The sequence below is a fragment of the Ruditapes philippinarum genome, unplaced genomic scaffold, assembly GCF_026571515.1.
Source record: "Ruditapes philippinarum isolate M1 unplaced genomic scaffold, ASM2657151v2 ctg12058_1_1_1_1, whole genome shotgun sequence".
NCBI lineage: Eukaryota > Metazoa > Mollusca > Bivalvia > Venerida > Veneridae > Ruditapes > Ruditapes philippinarum.
Window position 1 is genome coordinate 7,184 of NW_026865282.1, and position 20,288 is coordinate 27,471.

The 20,288-nt window shown below is 31.8% G+C and overlaps 2 protein-coding genes across 4 annotated transcripts; one reads left to right on the top strand and one right to left on the bottom strand.

Moving 5' to 3' along the window:
• Window positions 1–10,846: 10,846 nt before the first annotated feature.
• On the bottom strand, window positions 10,847–14,805 carry LOC132728524 (serine protease inhibitor Kazal-type 1-like). The gene is made up of 3 exons (XM_060714163.1): window positions 14,658–14,805; window positions 11,540–11,699; window positions 10,847–10,960 (listed from the first exon to the last, which is right to left on the bottom strand). Exons 1-3 carry the CDS (start codon window positions 14,698–14,700, stop codon window positions 10,918–10,920), a joined length of 246 nt encoding a protein of 81 aa, XP_060570146.1. The 5' UTR covers window positions 14,701–14,805; the 3' UTR covers window positions 10,847–10,917.
• Window positions 11,546–19,948, top strand: LOC132728523 (uncharacterized). 3 transcript variants are annotated; one of them, XM_060714162.1, is made up of 4 exons: window positions 11,547–11,760; window positions 12,579–12,706; window positions 17,286–17,432; window positions 19,755–19,948. In XM_060714162.1, the coding sequence occupies exons 2-4, from the start codon at window positions 12,703–12,705 to the stop codon at window positions 19,940–19,942; spliced, it is 339 nt and encodes a 112-aa protein (XP_060570145.1). In that variant the 5' UTR covers window positions 11,547–11,760; window positions 12,579–12,702; the 3' UTR covers window positions 19,943–19,948. The 3 variants fall into 3 exon arrangements, with proteins under 3 accessions (XP_060570143.1, XP_060570145.1, XP_060570142.1); XM_060714160.1 differs by lacking the exon at window positions 12,579–12,706 and having other exon boundaries at window positions 11,546–11,760; XM_060714159.1 differs by lacking the exons at window positions 11,547–11,760; window positions 12,579–12,706 and adding an exon at window positions 15,510–15,663.
• The last annotated feature ends 340 nt before the right edge of the window (window positions 19,949–20,288 follow it).

Genomic DNA, 20,288 nt, shown 5'->3' on the forward strand with positions numbered 1-20,288 from the left:
TTTTATTTCCATTTTAACGCCAGAAAGGCAGTGGTTATTCATATTATTGTTGCAATAAATTAAAAAGATGTTTTCTTTACACATCTGTCTTATGTTTTTGTTTTGAAAAATAAAGTTCTTAAAATTATCTGAAAATAGATACTCTATTGTGCGTATGTTTTGTATTTATGTTCATTTGAACTTCACTATGACGTACTCGACATGCGCATTCGGACACGGTAAGAAAAAAAGTTCAAATCAAACTCGTGAATAAAAATACGAGCATAAAAGTGGTTACAGATATCTAACTAATATCTTCGTTACAAATGTATTATTCATGTCTTGGTTTTTCGAAAGATGTCAGATTTAATTTAATTGAAATATTTAAAATGAAGCTTACAGATTAAGATTTTCATTACAGCAAAGCAATGCTATAAAAAGCCTAAATTCTCTGGCCAATACGGCTAGCTGTCTTCAGCCAAATAGCAAGGCCAATATGAGCTTAACCCATTATTTGTATTCTTATTATATGGTATTTACTGAGAATCTTTCATAGGATAAAGCGACTTGGCGAGTAAAATATCACTTGCCACAATGTCAAAGCGTAAATAGTGTTTGACAAATCGTAAAATGTACTAAATCTTGTGAACTCATTCTAACTTTGACATCTGCTTACTGTGTGTGTATTTGCGTTTATTTATAATCGCCACCGGTTGCCCATATTGGCGAGTCCTGCAGAAGTGTATTAGTCATTTTAGATTTTTGAGATAGTGCAATTACAGGAACAGAAAGATGCCCAAATTCCAGATGCTTCCCCTAGAAGCACCCATACATGGGACCTCGATTAAAAGTGATATCCGATAGACTGATTAGTAATTTTAGTTTGCCAGTCCGGGAATCGAACCCACAAGGTCGAGATTACAAGTCTCGCACTCTAACCGATTGAGCTATGCGGGCTGGCTGCTAACAAAAATTCCGGTGCATATTATATGTGTTAATCGTAAAATTCGGTCATATCTAACGCCCGACTGCGGATCGAATACTACATGATCAAGGAGTACTACATGATATTTTTTGTTTTCGATTTTCGTATTGACCGTGCATTTCATACTATGTTTTTCACATATTTGCCGTTTCTGATAAAATAAAAAAATTTGTCTTCACCAATATTTAATATGTATTTTGGGGGGAAAATATAAAAAGGGAGATAATTTAGCAAAAATACCTGTCAGGATCATCTGTCCTTTAGAAATGCATTATAGTGGGGCGGGAAATAAGGTCTCTGCTGTCAAAATAGTGCAAATTGTGATACAAGCATGAAACTTTCAGGAAATCATCTTTAGACCATGTAGATTTCAAAAGTGAAGTGGGCCTAAAATTTCTCTGCTCATGCAAGATGGCCGCAATTTTCAAGATGGCGGCCATACAAATTTGATGTATATAATAGCTCATTCATTCCAATTTTTTGTACAGACCTGCACCTGATATCAAAGCATGCATATAGTTTCTTCTTTTCAAAAAATTATTTTTTTACCAATTTCGCTTGCATACTTCTTCAGAATCCAAAATGGCGTCCAATATGGCTGCCAATTTTATGCAAAACTGATATACCTCATTGTAGTATAATTATTTGCACAAAGTATGCTTATTTACATATAAAATTGTTAAACAATAAACAAATTGTTTAAAAAAAAAAAATTTTAGGTTAAGCACATTGTTAGTCATGTTTTTAGTTTTTTTGTACAAAAAATCTTTAAAAGTATATAAAAGAAAAAGTGCCATTTTTTGCATTTTTTCTAGGTCTATGTACAGAATTCCGAAAGTTACATAGTTTCTTATAGTGTTTTTGATATTCAATCAACACTATGTTTTATTGTATAATTGTAACAAAAACATAAAATGTGAAGGCTTTATACTTATTCAAAGTGGGTGGGGTATATTTATCCGACAATTGTAATACAAAATAACGTTTTTTATATGAATTCTTATGCAAATATTCACTGTAAAAGTATTTAATTGTATTAAGGTAATTTTGTCTTCCTTAGGGACATGAAGGTATGCTAAAATATCAATGAATGCAGATAGAATTATATGTATACACTCAGTTATTAAATGTGTTTGCATGATATAAGTTGTTTCAATATTCTTAATATAATTTGATAATTGTACAGAAAGAAAACTGAATATTTATCAACGTACCATATGTTAGATAAAATCATGCCTGGACCTGAAAGAAATGTTGTCTATTTATGAATACAATTATTTCCTGCACAATTTAGTCTTGCCAATAGTTTGTAACAGAATGATTCAAAAGTATATATTTTTGCACATATTTGTTACCAAGTATAATTGAATAAGTACTGTTCATTTCTAATAACTTATGTAGATATGATATTTTCAAAAGATACAAACATTAAGGCGACTGATACATCATAATTATTATCTTTGTGTGGTGAAATATGTATCAATACTATCGTTTGACCCACATAACATAGCTTATGATTTGAAATATACACTAAATGTATTCATACTTTATTTTCTCCATTAAACAAGAGATAATTGTTGACCCTAGATCACTCGCCTAAGATCCACTGCTGGAAAAGGGCTATTATTCTTTAATACTGCAAAATGCTAAAATCATATAAGGAGTATCTTTTTTCACCAAATACAGACATGATTTATGAACTATTTGAAAAGAAACACGCCCAATAACTAGCCTCTCAGAACTTTTTCACACAACAAGGCTCATATAACTACATGTATATTCCAATAAGAGTCCATGTAAACTAAGTGATTTTGACCCTATGTCAATAGTTCAAAAATCTTTATATAGCATCACAATGTAATGATATACGATATTTTTTCTTCTCTGTGCACTGTAGTATCGGAAAAGAATTTTAATGAAATAAGTCAATATAATTAAAGTGACAGGGAAAGCTTTTTTGGTCACAGGAGCATGATTTAAAGGCCATCACGAGGAACACAGTTTTTAAAGACTTGTGTGCGGAATCATATTTTTTTTTATTGTTGTTATTTAAAAAAACAACAGCAAACAAACAAACTAAACACAGTTTTTAAAGACTTGTGTGCGGAATAATATTTTTTTTATTGTTGTTATTTAAAAAAAAAACATCAAACAAACAAACTACAATGCCTAGAGCCTAAAAAGTCAACACACAACCTTGCCAAGTAAAGAAGACCTCTTTTAAAGTTACATTAAACATTTTTGGATCATTTAGTGTACATGCAAAAACTTTTTTTCTCAAAAAATCTAAATGCACAGAGCACAGGTACTAAGCATGTAGCCTCACCTTATGCCTTTATTAACAAATTAATTGAATCATGCTCGTAGAGCCACCTGGGTTTATAAACTTGTATATGAAAACACATAAAAACATCTAGTGTTAAACTACAATGACTTGAACTGAGATATTTTGGATGTAGCATGATATAACATGCATAAATTTGTATGATGCTACTGCAGTCTTAATTGGTTTTGCAATGGTTATCACTTAATTTACAAAGACTACTGCAGTATCCCCTAAACCTACAGTACCTTACGCATAGAAATTAATCATTTATCATCATAATTTTGTTATACTCTACAAATATCTGATATATCATGGACAGTATATATATTTTAACATGGTCAAAATTTACCCCTAACACCAGAGGTCACTAAGTTCATATGGACTCCTATATGAATATGGTTATTAAAGTTCTCTCGTGTAAAAAGATTAAACTAGATATTGGGCATGTTTCTTTAAGAGCATCCGGATACAAATATTACACAAATCATGTGTGTTATGACATAATTGACACGCCCAAAATGATCTTGTTACCTTTTTCCCAACAATGATCTTAGGTGAGTGATCCAGGGTCATCTTTATCCTCTTATTGAAAGAAAAAAATGGAATATGATTACTTTAGGAAATGCACTTATTTGTATCTTAACTTTTCAAAAGACTGCATGCAGGCCAGGCCATATCATTGATATATCTGTTTCACATCACATAGATGAAGTGATGTGGCAGTAGCCTTATTTTTATTATGTATGTTCAGACATTAAATGAAAAACAAAACAAAAACATTATCTCATTTTGTTGGCTTTTAAGCCATGTTTATATCATAAATATAAAATTGTGAATGAGTCAAAAATATGCGTTTATGGACTACCTTTATACCTTACATGCATGCACATGTTTGCTATTTTAAGCACGTTTAGTTAATTTATTGTCTTCTTATATGTCTTTACAATTAACAATTAATATATGATATCAAAAATATTGAAACAAGAATTATCATGCAACCAAATTTGATAACTAAATGTATACACGTGTTTGTATGTGCATTTCTTGCTCACCCACTTGACCTGAAGGAAGACAAAAATACTTTCATCCAATAAAAAGTACTTTTTAAGTTAGAACATTTGCATAATGATTCATAGAAAAGTAAAAAGGCAAAGAAATAGAATGAACACTACTATGTATAATTTCTGTTGTTTTTCTATTACAATTTTCGTATAATATTACCCCACCCACTTTCACAAAATATAAAACCTTCAGATTTAATGTTTTTCTTACATTTTTACAATAAACACATTATATAAATGGAATGTCAAATACAGTTTAAGACATAAAGTAACTTTTTTAACTTTGCACATTAATTTAAAAAATCTAATTTGAAAAATATGCAAAAATTGGAATTTTTTTTCTTGATATTTTTAAAGATATTTTTAGACAAAAACTTTTAAAATGTTTACTTTTATTGAGATTAACAAATAATTTGATCTCTGATATGTTTAAACACTTTTTTATCATAAATAAACATAATTTGTGCAACAAATTATACTATAAAAATGATATAACAGTTTTGCACAAAATTGACGGCCATATTGGAAGCCATCTTGGATTTGGACGAGGATTGAAAGTAAAAATTTGTTAGATTTATCTTATTGAAAAGGAGAAACTATATGCATGCTTTTGGTGTTAGTTTCAGGTCTGTACAACAAATGAAATGATTGAGCTAGTATGCACGTCAAATGTATATGGCGGCCATTTTGAAAAAGGCGGCCATCTTGAACAAGCAGAGATATTTTTGGGCCCACTTCACTTTTGAAATCTACTTGGTCTAAAGATGATTTCCTGAAAGTTTCATGCTTGTATCAATGTTTGCACTATTTTCTCAATTTCCCGCCCCACTATTAGTACTTTTATATGAAATAAGTATTGAAGTTTAAAGTGAATATGTTTGAAATTAGCCGTAACTAAAAGGTTAATCAGAGCGAAAACATCTTAGAGAAATAAGGGGAATAACTTTGCAAACTATATCTAGGATTATCTGCCCTTTGATATTACATCATATGATCATAGTAAACAAATTAACCGCATTTAAAGTAAATTCGGTAGTGTCTGGGAAAATAAATGAAATACCTTAAACCAAATTCTGAGAGCGACAATACCATAATACCTTTAATCTGTTGTCAATCAGGGTTACAAATGAAAATGGGAAACAAAAGAAAATACTTATCTATTGAGAATTTAGTATCAATTATCCTTTCTAGCCTAAAGATTACATTATATAGCAGCTCAAAACCTAGATATTTAGGTTCATAATAGAAAACAAGTAAAACAAAGATGGCAATTACAATAAAAATAACTATGAGAATGTTAAAAAGTAATATAATACTACTTTAATCATAATTTTAACATAAATTTACATCTTGCGACATTTAACTGTAGTGTTTCGACACTTAACGATAAAAAAAATTCGTGCGACATTTAGCATTAACATTGCGACATTTAACGGCAAATGATTTTGCGACATTTAGCGGCGGTTGCGATATTTAGCGGCAATGGTGCGACATTTAGCGGCAAGTGCGACATTTAGCGGCGTTGCGACATTTAGCGGCGCCACACCCATTGGTAATATTTTTGTAATCACTAAACTGCACTGTAATTGCACAAACCAAGTCTTAAGTTTTTTCTTTGGTTTGATTACATATTCATGTAATAATTTGTATCATCCATTTCATCCTAAACCATCTTTCTCCACCATAATATCTGTCAAGTTTTGGTTTCACTTATGAGATTTTTATTGACATTCCGAGCGGTACCTGTGATTAATAGTTATGAATTGCTGCACTACTTGGACTTGCTGCAGTATTGGATTTGCTGCATTCCTTGGACATGCTGCAGTATAGGACTTGCTGCAATATTGGACTTGCTGCACTATTGGACTAGCTACGCTTCTTAGACTTACTGTGCTCCCTTGACTTGCTGCGGCATTAGACTTGCTACAGTAGTGGACTTACTGCACCTATTGGACTTGCTGCAGTATAGGACTTGTTGCAGTATTGGACTTGCTGTACTCCTTGGACTTGCGGCAATATAAGACTTGCTGCAATATTGGATCCTTCACTGGACCGGTGAGTTGCTCACCGAAAAAGCCTTGCTGAAAATAAGCTTTCTGACAATATTTGAAGCTTCTTTCGAAATCATTTTTTTTCCCTTATTTTTTTATTTCCAACATCATTTCATTTAAATACACAACGCGCGAATCGGACACAGGTGCTAGTTGCATTGATTTGACCTAAAATGTGTTTGACCTTGTTATTTATACAATAAAATATCAATATATTAAAAAAAAAAAAAGAAAAAAAAAATTTTTTTTTCACTGTTATATTATTATAGACAAGGTATGCAACATTCAGGTACGAAAATTATGGGTACTTCGGTTATCTGTGTTAAAATTTTTCACCGGGCGGTAATATCGTCGGATTTTTGCATGGAATCAATGCACAATATATTTTTCTATTACAATTAACTATTTACAGATCCCCAATTAACCACTAGTTAATGTTTTAAAGCCCGAAAGTAAGAAATCACCCAGGTCCGAAAGATGAGACCGTCATGACATGTACATTGTAAGCTGGTATTTACGCTTGAAATACATCAACAAAGAGATCAAACGGGTCGAACTCACATGCAAACAACTGGATTTTACATACTTTTAAATGGTTTTATCCTCCACGAGTGGCACTAAGTCCTATGTGCCCGTATTTTAAGAAAAATTCTACAAGTATAAGGTAATTCCTAAATCGGAAGTGTTCTCCCGCAACACGTGCTTGGTTCCCTGTTCCGCTCTTTGTCAATGTATGTGAAACGGAAGCCGGAGAATACTTCCGGTGGGAATTACCTTCTAAAAATATCGTCTACATGTAGGATATTTCTTTAAATACAGGCTCATAGGACTAAGTTTGACTCGTGGAGGATAAAACCATTTAAAAGTATGTAAAATCCAGTTGTTTGCATGTGAGTTCGACCCGTTTGATCTCTTTGTTGATGTATTTCAAGCGTAAATACCAGCTTACAATGTACATGTCATGACGGTCTCATCTTTCGGACCTGGGTGATTTCTTACTTTCGGGCTTTAAAACATTAACTAGTGGTTAATTGGGGATCTGTAAATAGTAAATTGTAATAGAAAAATATATTGTGCATTGATTCCATGCAAAAATCCGACGATATTACCGCCCGGTGAAAAATTTTAACACAGATAACCGGCGTACCCATAATTTTCGTACCTGAATGTTGCATACCTTGTCTATAATAATATAACAGTGAAAATTTTTTTTTTTTTTATTTTTTTTAATATATTGATATTTTATTGTATAAATAACAAGGTCAAACACATTTTAGGTCAAATCAATGCAACTAGCACCTGTGGAATCGGATAGAACGCCACTACTGTGACGTCATTTCAAAACAAAAAATAATACAAAATGGCGGACATTTGTGTAAAATGGCTATTGTTGTTGCTGTCTTCCATAATATCCACCTCTTTGTTGTTGAACTCTATACTATCCTCCACTTTGTTGTCGTTGATTTTTATAATATGTATTTTGTTCTTTTACAGTCTTTTCTGCGTTATTTGTCCATTTTATTGCTTAATTTCTTAACTATTTCTTTTAATTCTTCAATGTCACTTTTTTCTGTGGTTGTTCAATCAATTTGTGTGTGGCATGTGGTGTCTTTAATTTTCCTGATGACTTCTTATCTGTTTCAAGATTTCTTAGTTCTATCTTGAAAAGATCATAGTTCAAGATAGATTCATTCTTGAGTCCTTGGTATAATGCTTCATGGTGGAGACTATTATATTTCTGTATGGCACCAAGTTGCACTGCTTGTGTATACAGCTCTTCCAGTCTTGAAGCATATGTGTTGACATTTTCTGTACCCTGGGTACATGCATACAGTTTCCTAAGGTTTGTTTGTCTGCTTTCTATATTCCCATATATACTGTAATAGATGACCTTATTTACTTTATATAAGTACTATACTTCTATTTATTTCTGATATCTTAATTTCCATTATGGTAGTACTGATACTATACGATCACTTTTGAAAAACTACATGATCACTTTTGAAACACTATACAATCACTTTTCCTGTTTAAAGTTATGCAATTTTATTACGCTGCTAAACACATAAGTATTTGGAATCATTTGGCACTTTTGCCAACGTAAATTTATCCCATTCTGTATTAACAACTGTTCTGTTAATGGAAACGTTTATGACGTCACTTTATGACGTCAAACTTGAACAATCACTTGAACGTGAAGGTTTGACGTCATAAAAGACGCGCTCTGATCACCATGGCGGTAAGCCGTTGTTTTTATTTCTCGGAAGTTTTCCGATTTTCTTTAATTTCCCCTATCTTATTTATTTCATATGTATGTTAATTATGAACTAGATTCATATGATGACTTAAATATTTAATACAATTCATAAAAGTTACATTTGCCTTTATTCCCATTTCTTTTGTTTAAGTTACACAAACGGTCCTGTGATATCGAACCGTGTTTACAATACTATTAAATTTCTGTACAATTTCATTCACTCGCACTCCAGTTCCTAATCTTCTTGTTATCCTGCTGTTCCCTTTACAGTACTGCCGTTATTATCTCTAAGAGATTTTGTTTTTCTGTAAATAAATAATATGTCATTTCAAATTTAAATGTTTCTCAGATAACTTCTTCTCTGTTCGCCTCTCTAAAAAAATTGACAGTTTTGGGAAGTGGTATTGTCCTTGTGGTTTTTAGTTTTACTGCTGGTTAATTTGTTGACATCAGTGCAATATTTGGTACAATTGGTGTTGATCAAACAGCAGGCTGTGGTGTCAGCAATACATTGTCTTGCTTTTTTATATAATGGTGTCATTAATGGATTGGTGACAAAGTTCCTTTTTGGTATTCTAGTCGTAGTTCCTTTCCTATATTTTAATCCTTTACCCTCACTTCTCAACAATTTTCGTAAATCTTCTGGACTTTCGATAAATGGCCCTACAGTATCTGTAGAGCTCTAAAAGAATCCAAAAGTTTATTTTCATTTAATAAGATGCTCATTTCTCTTTTACTCTCTTGTCTAGTAGCTCCTAACTTTTCCAAAGGATCCATTATAATTTATTTTATATATTCAAGCCCTTTTTAATTCAATATTACACTTTCTTGTCACTTATTTCAATTCAAAGTGTTATCTTAAGTTATTTCAGTACTATTTCGCAGTACTAAGAAACAAGCACTATTTTAAAGTATAATTTCAGTTCAGCATTTTCTTAATTTCACAGTACTAAAGTACTAAGTCATCTAAGCACCAATTTAATTTAAAATGTTTTACAGTACTAAAGTATTAAATTATCTACGTACTTTTTCATAGTACCATCACTTCAGCACTTTATTTTAAATTACTATATCACAGTACAAAACTATTCAAGCGCTATTTCAAATCGCTATTTTTTCACCACTATTTCAAAATAGAAGTTTCACAGCACTTCTTCAAAGTACGCAATCGTTTAAGTACTATTTAAAATCACTATGTAGCTCAAGCCTTAATAAAAAGTTTAAATGTCACAGGACTAGTCCCGACAATAATATATGTAAGCATAAATTTTATCCACAGTGACTCATCAGCACTTTCAAAGTCACATAGGACTATTTTACAAGTACAACTTCAAATCACACTAATACTGGACAGTACTATACTCGCAAAATTATTTCGAAGCACTAAATTTCTTGTTTCAAGTATTATTCTCAGCAGAGTTATTCACAACGGTCCATTCTTATTCAAGCAGTTTTCTTTCAATAGAATTTCACAGCACTATATTTTCAAAGCACTATAGTGTAAACAGAATTTCACAGCACTAAATTTTATTCAAGCACTATTTGCCGATTATACTTTCAAGCACTTTTTCACAATATAACAACACGGCACTAATATTCATTTCAGTCACTATCATCACAAGAGCACAGCTCTTTTTTTTAGATAAAGCACTAATTTCACAGCACAAATTTTTAAGTACTATTCGCACAAGATTCTCGTAATAAATTTTTATTTCAAATTCCAGTGTTTTCCGTAACACCATTTTACTTTCATATTCAAATAATGGTGCGTCTCCAACAATTTTTTACTTTCACTTTCAAAATTAAGTGTTTCAACAAGACTTTTTCAATTTCACCTGTAGTTCTATGAGACTATTTCATAGTGCAACACCAGTCAATCAACACTTCACTATTCAAGATTTTTATGTCACAAAGACTTAACTAATTCCCAGTTGCGAATGACCACACTTCAGAGCAATTCAATTTTCTTTATTTATTTTCACTATGTTGAATTATATTATACCATGACTAAACTAAAAGTCAATTTCAAAACGGCGAAAATTAATACAATATTAATTTGATTACTTAAATAACATTGAATTAGTTTTTGCGCGCATGCGGGATATTGCAGTAGTTTGACATATGCATCGCCTACTATACGTATTTTACAACGTTAGTTAACATGGCATAATTATACGCATTATAAATCCCTTTTTTCCTTTTATTTAATTGTATACACAAAAAGACAAACATAAATGTCTGCATGTCATCATTCCATTTCAACAGCTGCCGAAATACTTTACCATAAGCACATCATTTGAGCTGCAAAATATATAAAAGGTATATACACAGTTATTTTATTTTATTAACATTCAAACGTCTTAGGCCCTTTAACGCTTGCATTGATAATGATTTTCCTATGCCACTGACTGGTAAGTCAACCTGGATATTCTTTAATTAAAACATAAAAATTGAGCTATGACGATTAAACAGCACGCTTCCAGATTCATGTTAATTTTCATTAAAGTTTGGAAATTTATTTAAAAAAAGTTTTAAAAAAATGTGAGGTGAACAAATAAAGTAATTTACATATTGCAATCGGCGCTTACAATCCACGAAAATTACCAAAAAGTGATCATGACAACATAATTATGCAAAAGTAGCCTTTACTGCGTTAATAACGCAGTAGAAATATGGTGATAAAATACTGCAAAATCAGTGTTAAACCGCACGTAACATGTAAAATATAACTTGGATCTTGAATATTGTTACCCTTCTTAAAAGTTTAGTGCATTTTTCTTCTTGAAATATTTTGGCTCATCTGGAGGCGTGGGGCTTTAATTAAAGAAGATTGTTTGTAGATCAGTCACAAATCAATTTCTATCAACATTGTAATTTTACCTGCAATTTGACACTTTCAGGAAACACTCGTTTTTATATGTCTGTCCGTCTGTACCGCACACAGATAGTTCTATAGTTGGACAGTCATTCTGTGGACACATTTCTGGTACCAACCAGGCTAAAAGCTGGTCGGGCGGTATCGGAATTCCGTAACAATACACTGAAAACAAAGAATTGAACTTGTTTACTTGACATGGATGGATTGTTAGTAAAATACACAGGTAAGGGGATTTTTATCATTTAACAATATTATTTCATAATTTTTTCAAATTCAGTATAAAAGTACTCATTTTAAGCAAATAGTTTTCAGGTGAGAAACTTGTAAACAAATTCCGATAATGATAACGCGATAATGATAACATAAAAAGTAATAATGATACCACGTTGATAATGACACGATATAACGATAATGATAAAGCAAAAGTGTAGTAATAAAACACGAAAATGCGATTATGATAACGCGATAGAGCAATACTGTTATGCGATTATGATAACGCGATAGAGCAATACTGTTATGTGATTATGATAACGCGATAGAGCAATACTGTTATGTGATTATGATAACGCGATAGAGCGATACTGTTATGTGATTTTATTACCCCTCACTTTTTCGTAATGTTAATTTCCCATAGGCCTCTGGAAGTTATTCTTACTGTTAATGCAAGTGTTCCACGTGTGTACTGTTACATAGGTAACAGTATTTTTAACAGTATAAAATCTGGTCACGTCGTCTATTTTCTAAATAAAATGAAATAAAATGGCCGCCATTTTTCTCTCGATTCATTCTTATTTTCGACGATAGGTCCTATGGCATCACCAAAGTAACTATGACTCTCATAATATTTAGTTCTTTGCATCATACAGTAGAGTTCTTTTCGCGTATAAAATATCTTTTCGTTGAATAGTCAAAAAGTAAACATTCGTTTTCAACGGTAGTAATTGTAATGTGAATACTTTTGTGTCAAACTGGAACATGCAGACGATTAAAGCATGTAACAAAGGTTATTATTAAACCGTTTTAACCAGTGAAACGTTACAGATAGAGTTGGTGGACAGACATCTGTAGGATATCATCGTTATTTTGTAAATGCACTTTGTCAAAAAACATGCGAAGAATATTCTGGATACAGAAGGATCAGATTTCACAGATCATAACCTTATAAATGGGTAAGTGTTTTGTTTTCTAAATAAAACACAGCTTATTGTATGTATCATCACTTGCTTAAAGAATTAAAGAAAAACAGCTTCTCAAGTAGGCCTAGCTACAGTACACTTAAAACTTGCAAGGTAAGGGCAGTTTAGTAATTGCTACTCTTGGTTTATTTTTGTTACAGTAAGATTAAGTTTACAAATTCAGATCATCACAGTATTTGTTCGGGGTGATAAAATAACAAACACATGGGTTTGTAATAATTTTGTAGAATGCACGTGAATATATACAAATGGACAATTGAAATAATAAGAGTCTGTGTAACATAATTACATATAACAGCTGTTTAGAGGCAAAATTAACGTTTAAACATAGATAACAAATGACCACTTTAAACATTAGGAATAATGGTTCTGTATTAAACTTAATTTGTATATAGTCAGTATAAACGCGAGTTGTCGTGATACCGTAACATTTAATTGTAATTTGTGATAGCTGTCTCTCAAATTACAATATATCCGTATTATAAATTAAATAAAAGTTAAAACAAATGACCTTTTTCAAGAAAAATGTGGGTAATAATTGATCATGTGTCATGAGGTTCATATATATGTACAACTTTACACAGACAAAATAAAGGATGAAAATCTAAGGTATTAACTGATGAAAATCACCTCATACTAGTATATAACATACTACTTCTGATATAATAAGCATTAACAATAAATTTTGCACATTTTCTAGGGTGAGTTTGAACCAAGAAAACAAGTTTGTCGTTGTTTGATTTGCGCATAAATTCATCACAGTTTAAAATGTTTCCAAATATAACAGATCTTGTGTTACTATAAAGAGCACATTCAACAAGAAAGTGAGTCTCGTCTTCAACTAGTCCGCTATTGCACAACTTACACAGTCTTTGTTCAGGGGATTCACCCACATCCCTCGTAAAAATACTGTTACCATTGGCTACGCCTCGGGTAACAGTATTTTCCTCGGGATGACATTTTACTGTTACCCACAAACCCATGTGTTATTTATATAATGAAAATAAGGTAGAACAATTCTGCTATGTGATTATGATAACGCTATCTAGCAATACTGATATGTGATTATGATAATGAGACAGAGCAATACTGTTATGTGATAATGATAACGCGAAAGGAGTAAAACTGATATGTGATTATGATAACGCTTTAGAGCAATACTGTTATGTGATTATGATAATGAGATATAACAATACTGTTTTGTGATTATAATAACGCGATTGAGCAATACTGATATGTGATCATGATAACGCGATAATGCAATACTGATATGTGATTATGATAACGCTTTAGAGCAATACTGTTATGTGATTATGATAATGAGATATAACAATACTGTTTTGTGATTATGAAAACGCGATAGAGCAATACTGATATGTGTTTATGATAACGCGATAGAGCAATACTGATATGTGATTATGATAACGTGATAAAACAATACTGTTATGTGATAATGATAACGCGATAGAGCAATACTGATATGTGATTATGATAACGTGATAGAACAATGTGATTATGATAACGCGATAGAACAAAACTGATATGTGATTTCGATAACGCGATAGAGCAATACTGATATGTGATTAGGATAACGTGATACAACAATGTGATTATGATAACGCGATAGAGCAATCTGATATGTGATTATGATAACGCGATAGAGCAATACTGATATGTGATTATGATAACGTGATATAACAATGTGATTATGATAACGCGATAGAACAAAACTGATATGTGATTATGATAACGCGATAGAACATAATACTGGTACGTGATTATGATAACGTGATAGAGCAATACTGGTACGCGATTTCGCAATGCTGATATGCAATATTGATATGCGGTAATGACAAGACATTATGGCGATATTGATAATGTGACAGTGTGACAATAATAAATCGGTAACAAAATGAAGTATTACCTGCAAAAAGTATTAATAAAGGTAGGGACTTAATTCCAAACATGTTTTTATGTTCTTGTATATAAAATGTCACAATAAGACGGTGTTTCGTTGTAAGATCCTTGACCTTTGTTGTTAAAGATAAGAACACAAATTGTTAACTGTGAAAGGGTTTGTTTAATACATCTGTGTCGAGTAGATAAGATGTACTTATTGTTATATGTAGTAGTAATATTTAAAAAGAAATCAAAAAAAGATCATAGATTTAAAAAATAATTATTAAGTTATGCTCAATTTTGAAAAAAAGAAAGAAGAGAAGCTAGCATTTAAATTTTCAACGAATGAAGTTTAGATGAAATAATGTTTATTTGATAAATAACAGTTTTAAAGTTTAATAACAAAAATAATATGACAAAGTTGTATCATGTGATATCGGCGAGGTTAAAGTGACATTATGCTTAATCCAAATGTAAATGGTCAGTGAACAGGTAAAATAAGTTTGCTATATTTGTGTTCAATTTCATATTCTATCAATAATCGACTTTCTATAAATATTGTTCATCGGCAACGCTTAATTCTTTAAAAGAGTGGGACAGTCTTTTATAATTTAGGTAGTTTTTATATAGCATCAAACATATTTTAAAATATCAATTATTGGTGAATCATCATTACAATAGCCAATCTTTTAAAAATTTTAACTAGTTTAACACACAATGACAGTAAAAAAGTAAGTACAGTAACACGGATATCAAATTCAAAGTGAATATGTATTTTTTATATTAGTTATTTTTCAAATATCAATTTTTTCGGAATTTATTGCAGCGCGAAATAAACCACTCCGTGCCGAGTTTGTGACACACGTTGTCAGTTACATTTTTGATTTCGACTTGCACAAATTTCACGTGAATCATGACTTTTTTGTCTCTGTTCTTACACACTTACAGTGTTTGATACAAATTCAATATGGACGTTATGTATCAATTTAGGATATATTTTATCATACTTTTATTATGTAGTGATGAAAGAGGTAAGCATTGAGAATATTTAATAGAATAGAAATGTAGGTAAATTTTGTACAAAAAAAGTAATGAAAACACGTGTAGTAGAAGAAATGTTATCAGGTTGTTGGTAATATAACTGATATATAAATTTGTCAGGCACAACGATTTGGGTTACAATGATAAGCTCTAAGTTTGTATGTATCCAGGAATGTACTTATAACATTATTTTTTTTTAGTTTTCAAAATAATTTTAAAAAATGCACGTACAGAGTGTCAATTTCCTGAGCATTATGTAACAAAAATCAATCCACGTAGGATATCTGGATATAGCTTCTATTGTCAGGAAAAGCGCTACCTCTAATAGATTAAGACGCCTTTAACTGAGATCTCAACGTTAAACCTTTAATTTTCAAAAAATTTCCGGAGATGCCAAATTTTACACGTGCGTTGGATCACATTTTGAAAAATTATTATATTGGAACAAATATCCATTTTTTAGCTGTACAGTAGTTAATGTATTTTCGGCAGTCATTTAAAATAAGCTGTTTAATGTTTGATATTGTGACTCACCGTTAGAGAAATGATCTCCATGGATCCCTAGACGATTGGTAGCAAAGGATTTTAGAGGATTTCAAAACTCAATAATATTGCAAATGCCATTACTGTATGGTTTGACAGACACTTGGAGTGTAGACCCCTTCCCTTCCACGCCCCTGTATTTATTTTTGCTTATATAAGTATGAAACGGTTTAGTGCCTAACACGTAAAAAAGTCTCCATATAAAGTTAGTCATTGTGCCAAGTCTCTGTGTATAGGTTTCAGACATTAGCTCTGTTAACAACTTTACAATGCTTTATGCAAAAAAATCTTTTCTTTGATATTAAACGTTTTGATTGATCAATATAGCTGGTTAGTTCCCGCGTAAATCGAACTAAGGGAGGTAAATCAAACAGATGTATTATTTAGTCAATTAAAGGTTATCGGTTTCCTATATGGTAGCAAAATCTCTTAAATTCTACCGCTTTCATCACAAATAAAGGAGAGAAAAATTCAGGCTAGAAAAAAGTATAATATGACGATTTTATTTCGTATATTGTAGGAATGTATATATATACGCCAGAACATAGAACTTATTAAATTATTCATTACTCGCAACTTTCAGGATTTCAAGCATGGGTAAGTTAAATAAGATCTATTTCCGGAGCGGGAGAACGGACGAATAGACATTCGTTGCACAAAAAGAGACAAAAACAATATTAATTTGTCTTCAGAATACTTTAGATCTCACTTGTTTTTTCATCGTCGGTTACCCACGGTATATATTCCGTACATACCGTGGGTAACCGACGATATTGTCTTTTACAATTTGATAAAGATTGTGTATGACATCTATAGATCAAAATCTAGACCGATGTGCCTTAAATCCGTTTAAAACAAAAAAAAAGAGTTAGTTATATCTATTTATATCTTTGGGTCAAATGAGGTTAAAGACAAAGTAAGTTACTTTTCATCAAGTGAACATTTTAACAATTAAGAATTCACGGTCGCTTCTTTTTTATTATTGATTGTTAAAATTTCACTTAATAAACACTAACATATACATAGGGCTAGTTATGTTCATCATTTTATTTTTTTCAACTTGTTTCAGTTTTTGGCTTAAAGTGCTACATATGTCAGTCAAAGACGAACCCAGCGTGTGGTGACGTATTTACATTGACGCCGGACGGAGATGACGTCACAGGTTTCTGTAAAACTAGCTGTTTCAAATTTGTAGCTGCACGCAGTGATAATAAAGGTATACATTTTTTTCATTCACTAATAAGCCCCCATGTTTTTTTCCTGTGTTTAGAGCATTTAGTTACTGGATTGTTCTTCCGTTTTCGCGTCACCCTTACATTATTTTTTCGATTTCAATTGTGCCGTTTTGCGCCAAATTGTGTACGTTACAAGTTATCTCAAAAACTATCAGACCTATAACTGAAAGTTCAATAATAAATCATATATAATATAGTTGGAAATTCCGATATCCGGTTGCAATTGATAACCATATTATAACTTAGTCAATCTTCATCGGTCATCTATTATTTTAGCTCTACTTTTCGACTACTGTCATAGCCCATTCCAATCCATCGGCGTTAGTGTCGATGTTGGATAACCTTTTTGGTTTTTTCTTTCGTTTATAAATGGTCATTAACTTTAATACTAATGAAGTTATTTCATTAAGACAATAATGAGTTCAACTTTCTATACTCATTTTAGGTTAAAAGCTCAGTTGGTTAGACCACTGGCTGTCACTCCTTATGTCCCGGGTTCGATCCTTGGTGACACCCTTGGGTTTTTCAGATACACTTTCAGTGTTTCCCACTTAACTAGAGGTGTACTAGTAAGAAATCCAGGTAATCCTCGCATGTATCAGTGCTATACACTGGGCATGTAAAAGATTCAATAAGCGCTAGGGACTGGTTCCCGGATTCCCTTGTATCTCATAGCTTTCTCTGAAGTGACTAGTCTATAGTAATGTCTATGTCCCTGCGAGGGGTGTGACATTAATGGAAGAAGTCTTGTTCTTCGACAACATCATCTATCTACTCAAACACATACATGTATTCTAATTATACGCTTCATCATTCATTTAGACGAAAGTATTGGCATGTCATATCGGACATCACGCTGCGAAGAGATAACCTTTATTAATTTTACGAAAAGTTTGTCTTAGAAGCGTGGCATGTAAAGCTAGATAACGCGCATGCTGAGGAAATTAAAGATAAACATTGACATTTAAAATGAAATATTCATTATCTGTATTAAAAATGTGTAGTCACTATCTATCAAATTACCTCACTTGTTTTATACTTTACAAACATGTCTGCTTCAAACAAATTTTACTAGGTGTAAACTCATACATGTAGTCCCTTTTTTCCGAATCGTGTGTTGGTTTGTGGTTCATTTTATATAAAAAATCCTAATTTATCAAGTTCGTTTAAAGATTTTGATTCTGACATTAACAATTCTCTTGTCAGTTGTCATGCCCTGTAATCGATACATGGTATTGCGAAGTGACATCTTGATATTGCAAAATATCGAGCTCATGTCACATCGCGGCAGTATATTTTTTCGCATTGTAATGCAGTCGTCATAGAAGCTCGGAAATGGGACAACAGATTGCGGCGCATATTTCCGAACCTGTACCCGGCTGTCTTTTCATGTTATCCGATAGGGTGATTTTTAAAAAAAGAGCTCAGTTTACTAAAGTCTGCTAATTTTAAAATCCGTCAAATTATGGTATTCTGAAAATTTGGCCAATTTTAAAACCTACAGATAAGCCAATATATTTCATGAAAATTAAACTTGAGAAAAATATACTGAGATTCAAAAATACGAAAAAGATTCAAGTAATAACCCACTATGTATGTGCGACAAATGACCGATAATGCGGTATTTATCGTCATATTTTTACTGCGTGACTAACGCATCAAGAGCTATATGTGTATATGTTTACCTTGTTTTTGGTAATTTACGTGTATTACAAGTGCTGCATGCAATGTGTTAATACTTTACTTTGTTAACTTCACAATATTTTGCATTTAAAAGCTTTTTCAATATTTTCATGAAAATTACCATAAACCTGTTGGCATGCTGCTCCTTATAACAAAATATTGATATTATATTTTTAGAGGTCGTAGACACGGATAGATACGGACAAAAATAAATAAATTTAAAACCAGTTGCAGGATCGGAAACATGCGCCCGTTCCCGAGTGCCTATGGTCGTTATGGTTGTTGAGCATACCAGAGTGCGTCACATTATTGCGCATTGTCTTATAATGTGTATTCTCCTGTACATAATAATATTATGCATATTTATAGTCTTACTTAATAACATGAACATTTTTTTAAAAAGAACCTTGCACAATTATAATAGATGCATGGTCCATACATGATATATACATAATACATACATAATTGTGTATAGTCTCAAATGTGATCATAGATTGGTGAACAATAAAATGTTGTTGTTATAGCGACTTTCTGCCTGCATTTGCTAGTAACTATAAATAAATGTTACAAATGACATGAATTTACTGTTATCATAAACTGAATATTTGTTTTATTTACAGTTATCAGTAGAGGCTGTTTACCAAGTAACAGAATAATACCCGAGTGTAAGAAAGACAGAGATAATGATATATACGGCACGTTTTGCGCGTGTAATCAAGATTTCTGCAACCACGGGACATCTGTGCATGGATTTAGTTTATACCCATTTTTTACTGTGTTGTACATGATATTAAAAATATACATGTAATAACTATTTCTCTTTTGTTGTTATTGTTTTCCATTAGTTTGTATTTAGCTAGTCATCTTTACTTCTTTAGCCACAGGAACCACCCAAGAGGAGGGGGTGGGGGGCTTAAATCTCCCATGTTGATAGGTTGTCACTTATAGCTACTATCCCACACATTGCAGTTTGAGGGTGTTTTTTTTTTTTTTTTTTTTTTTTTTTTATAAAATGTTATCAAAAGATAAAACTTTTCCACAGACTCGTACAGTTATACATGTATGGTACATTATTAATGCATGTTCTGTCAGACGGTTTCATATCACGTATTTATTTCATTAAGCCACAAATTAAAATTCAGATTCATATCCCG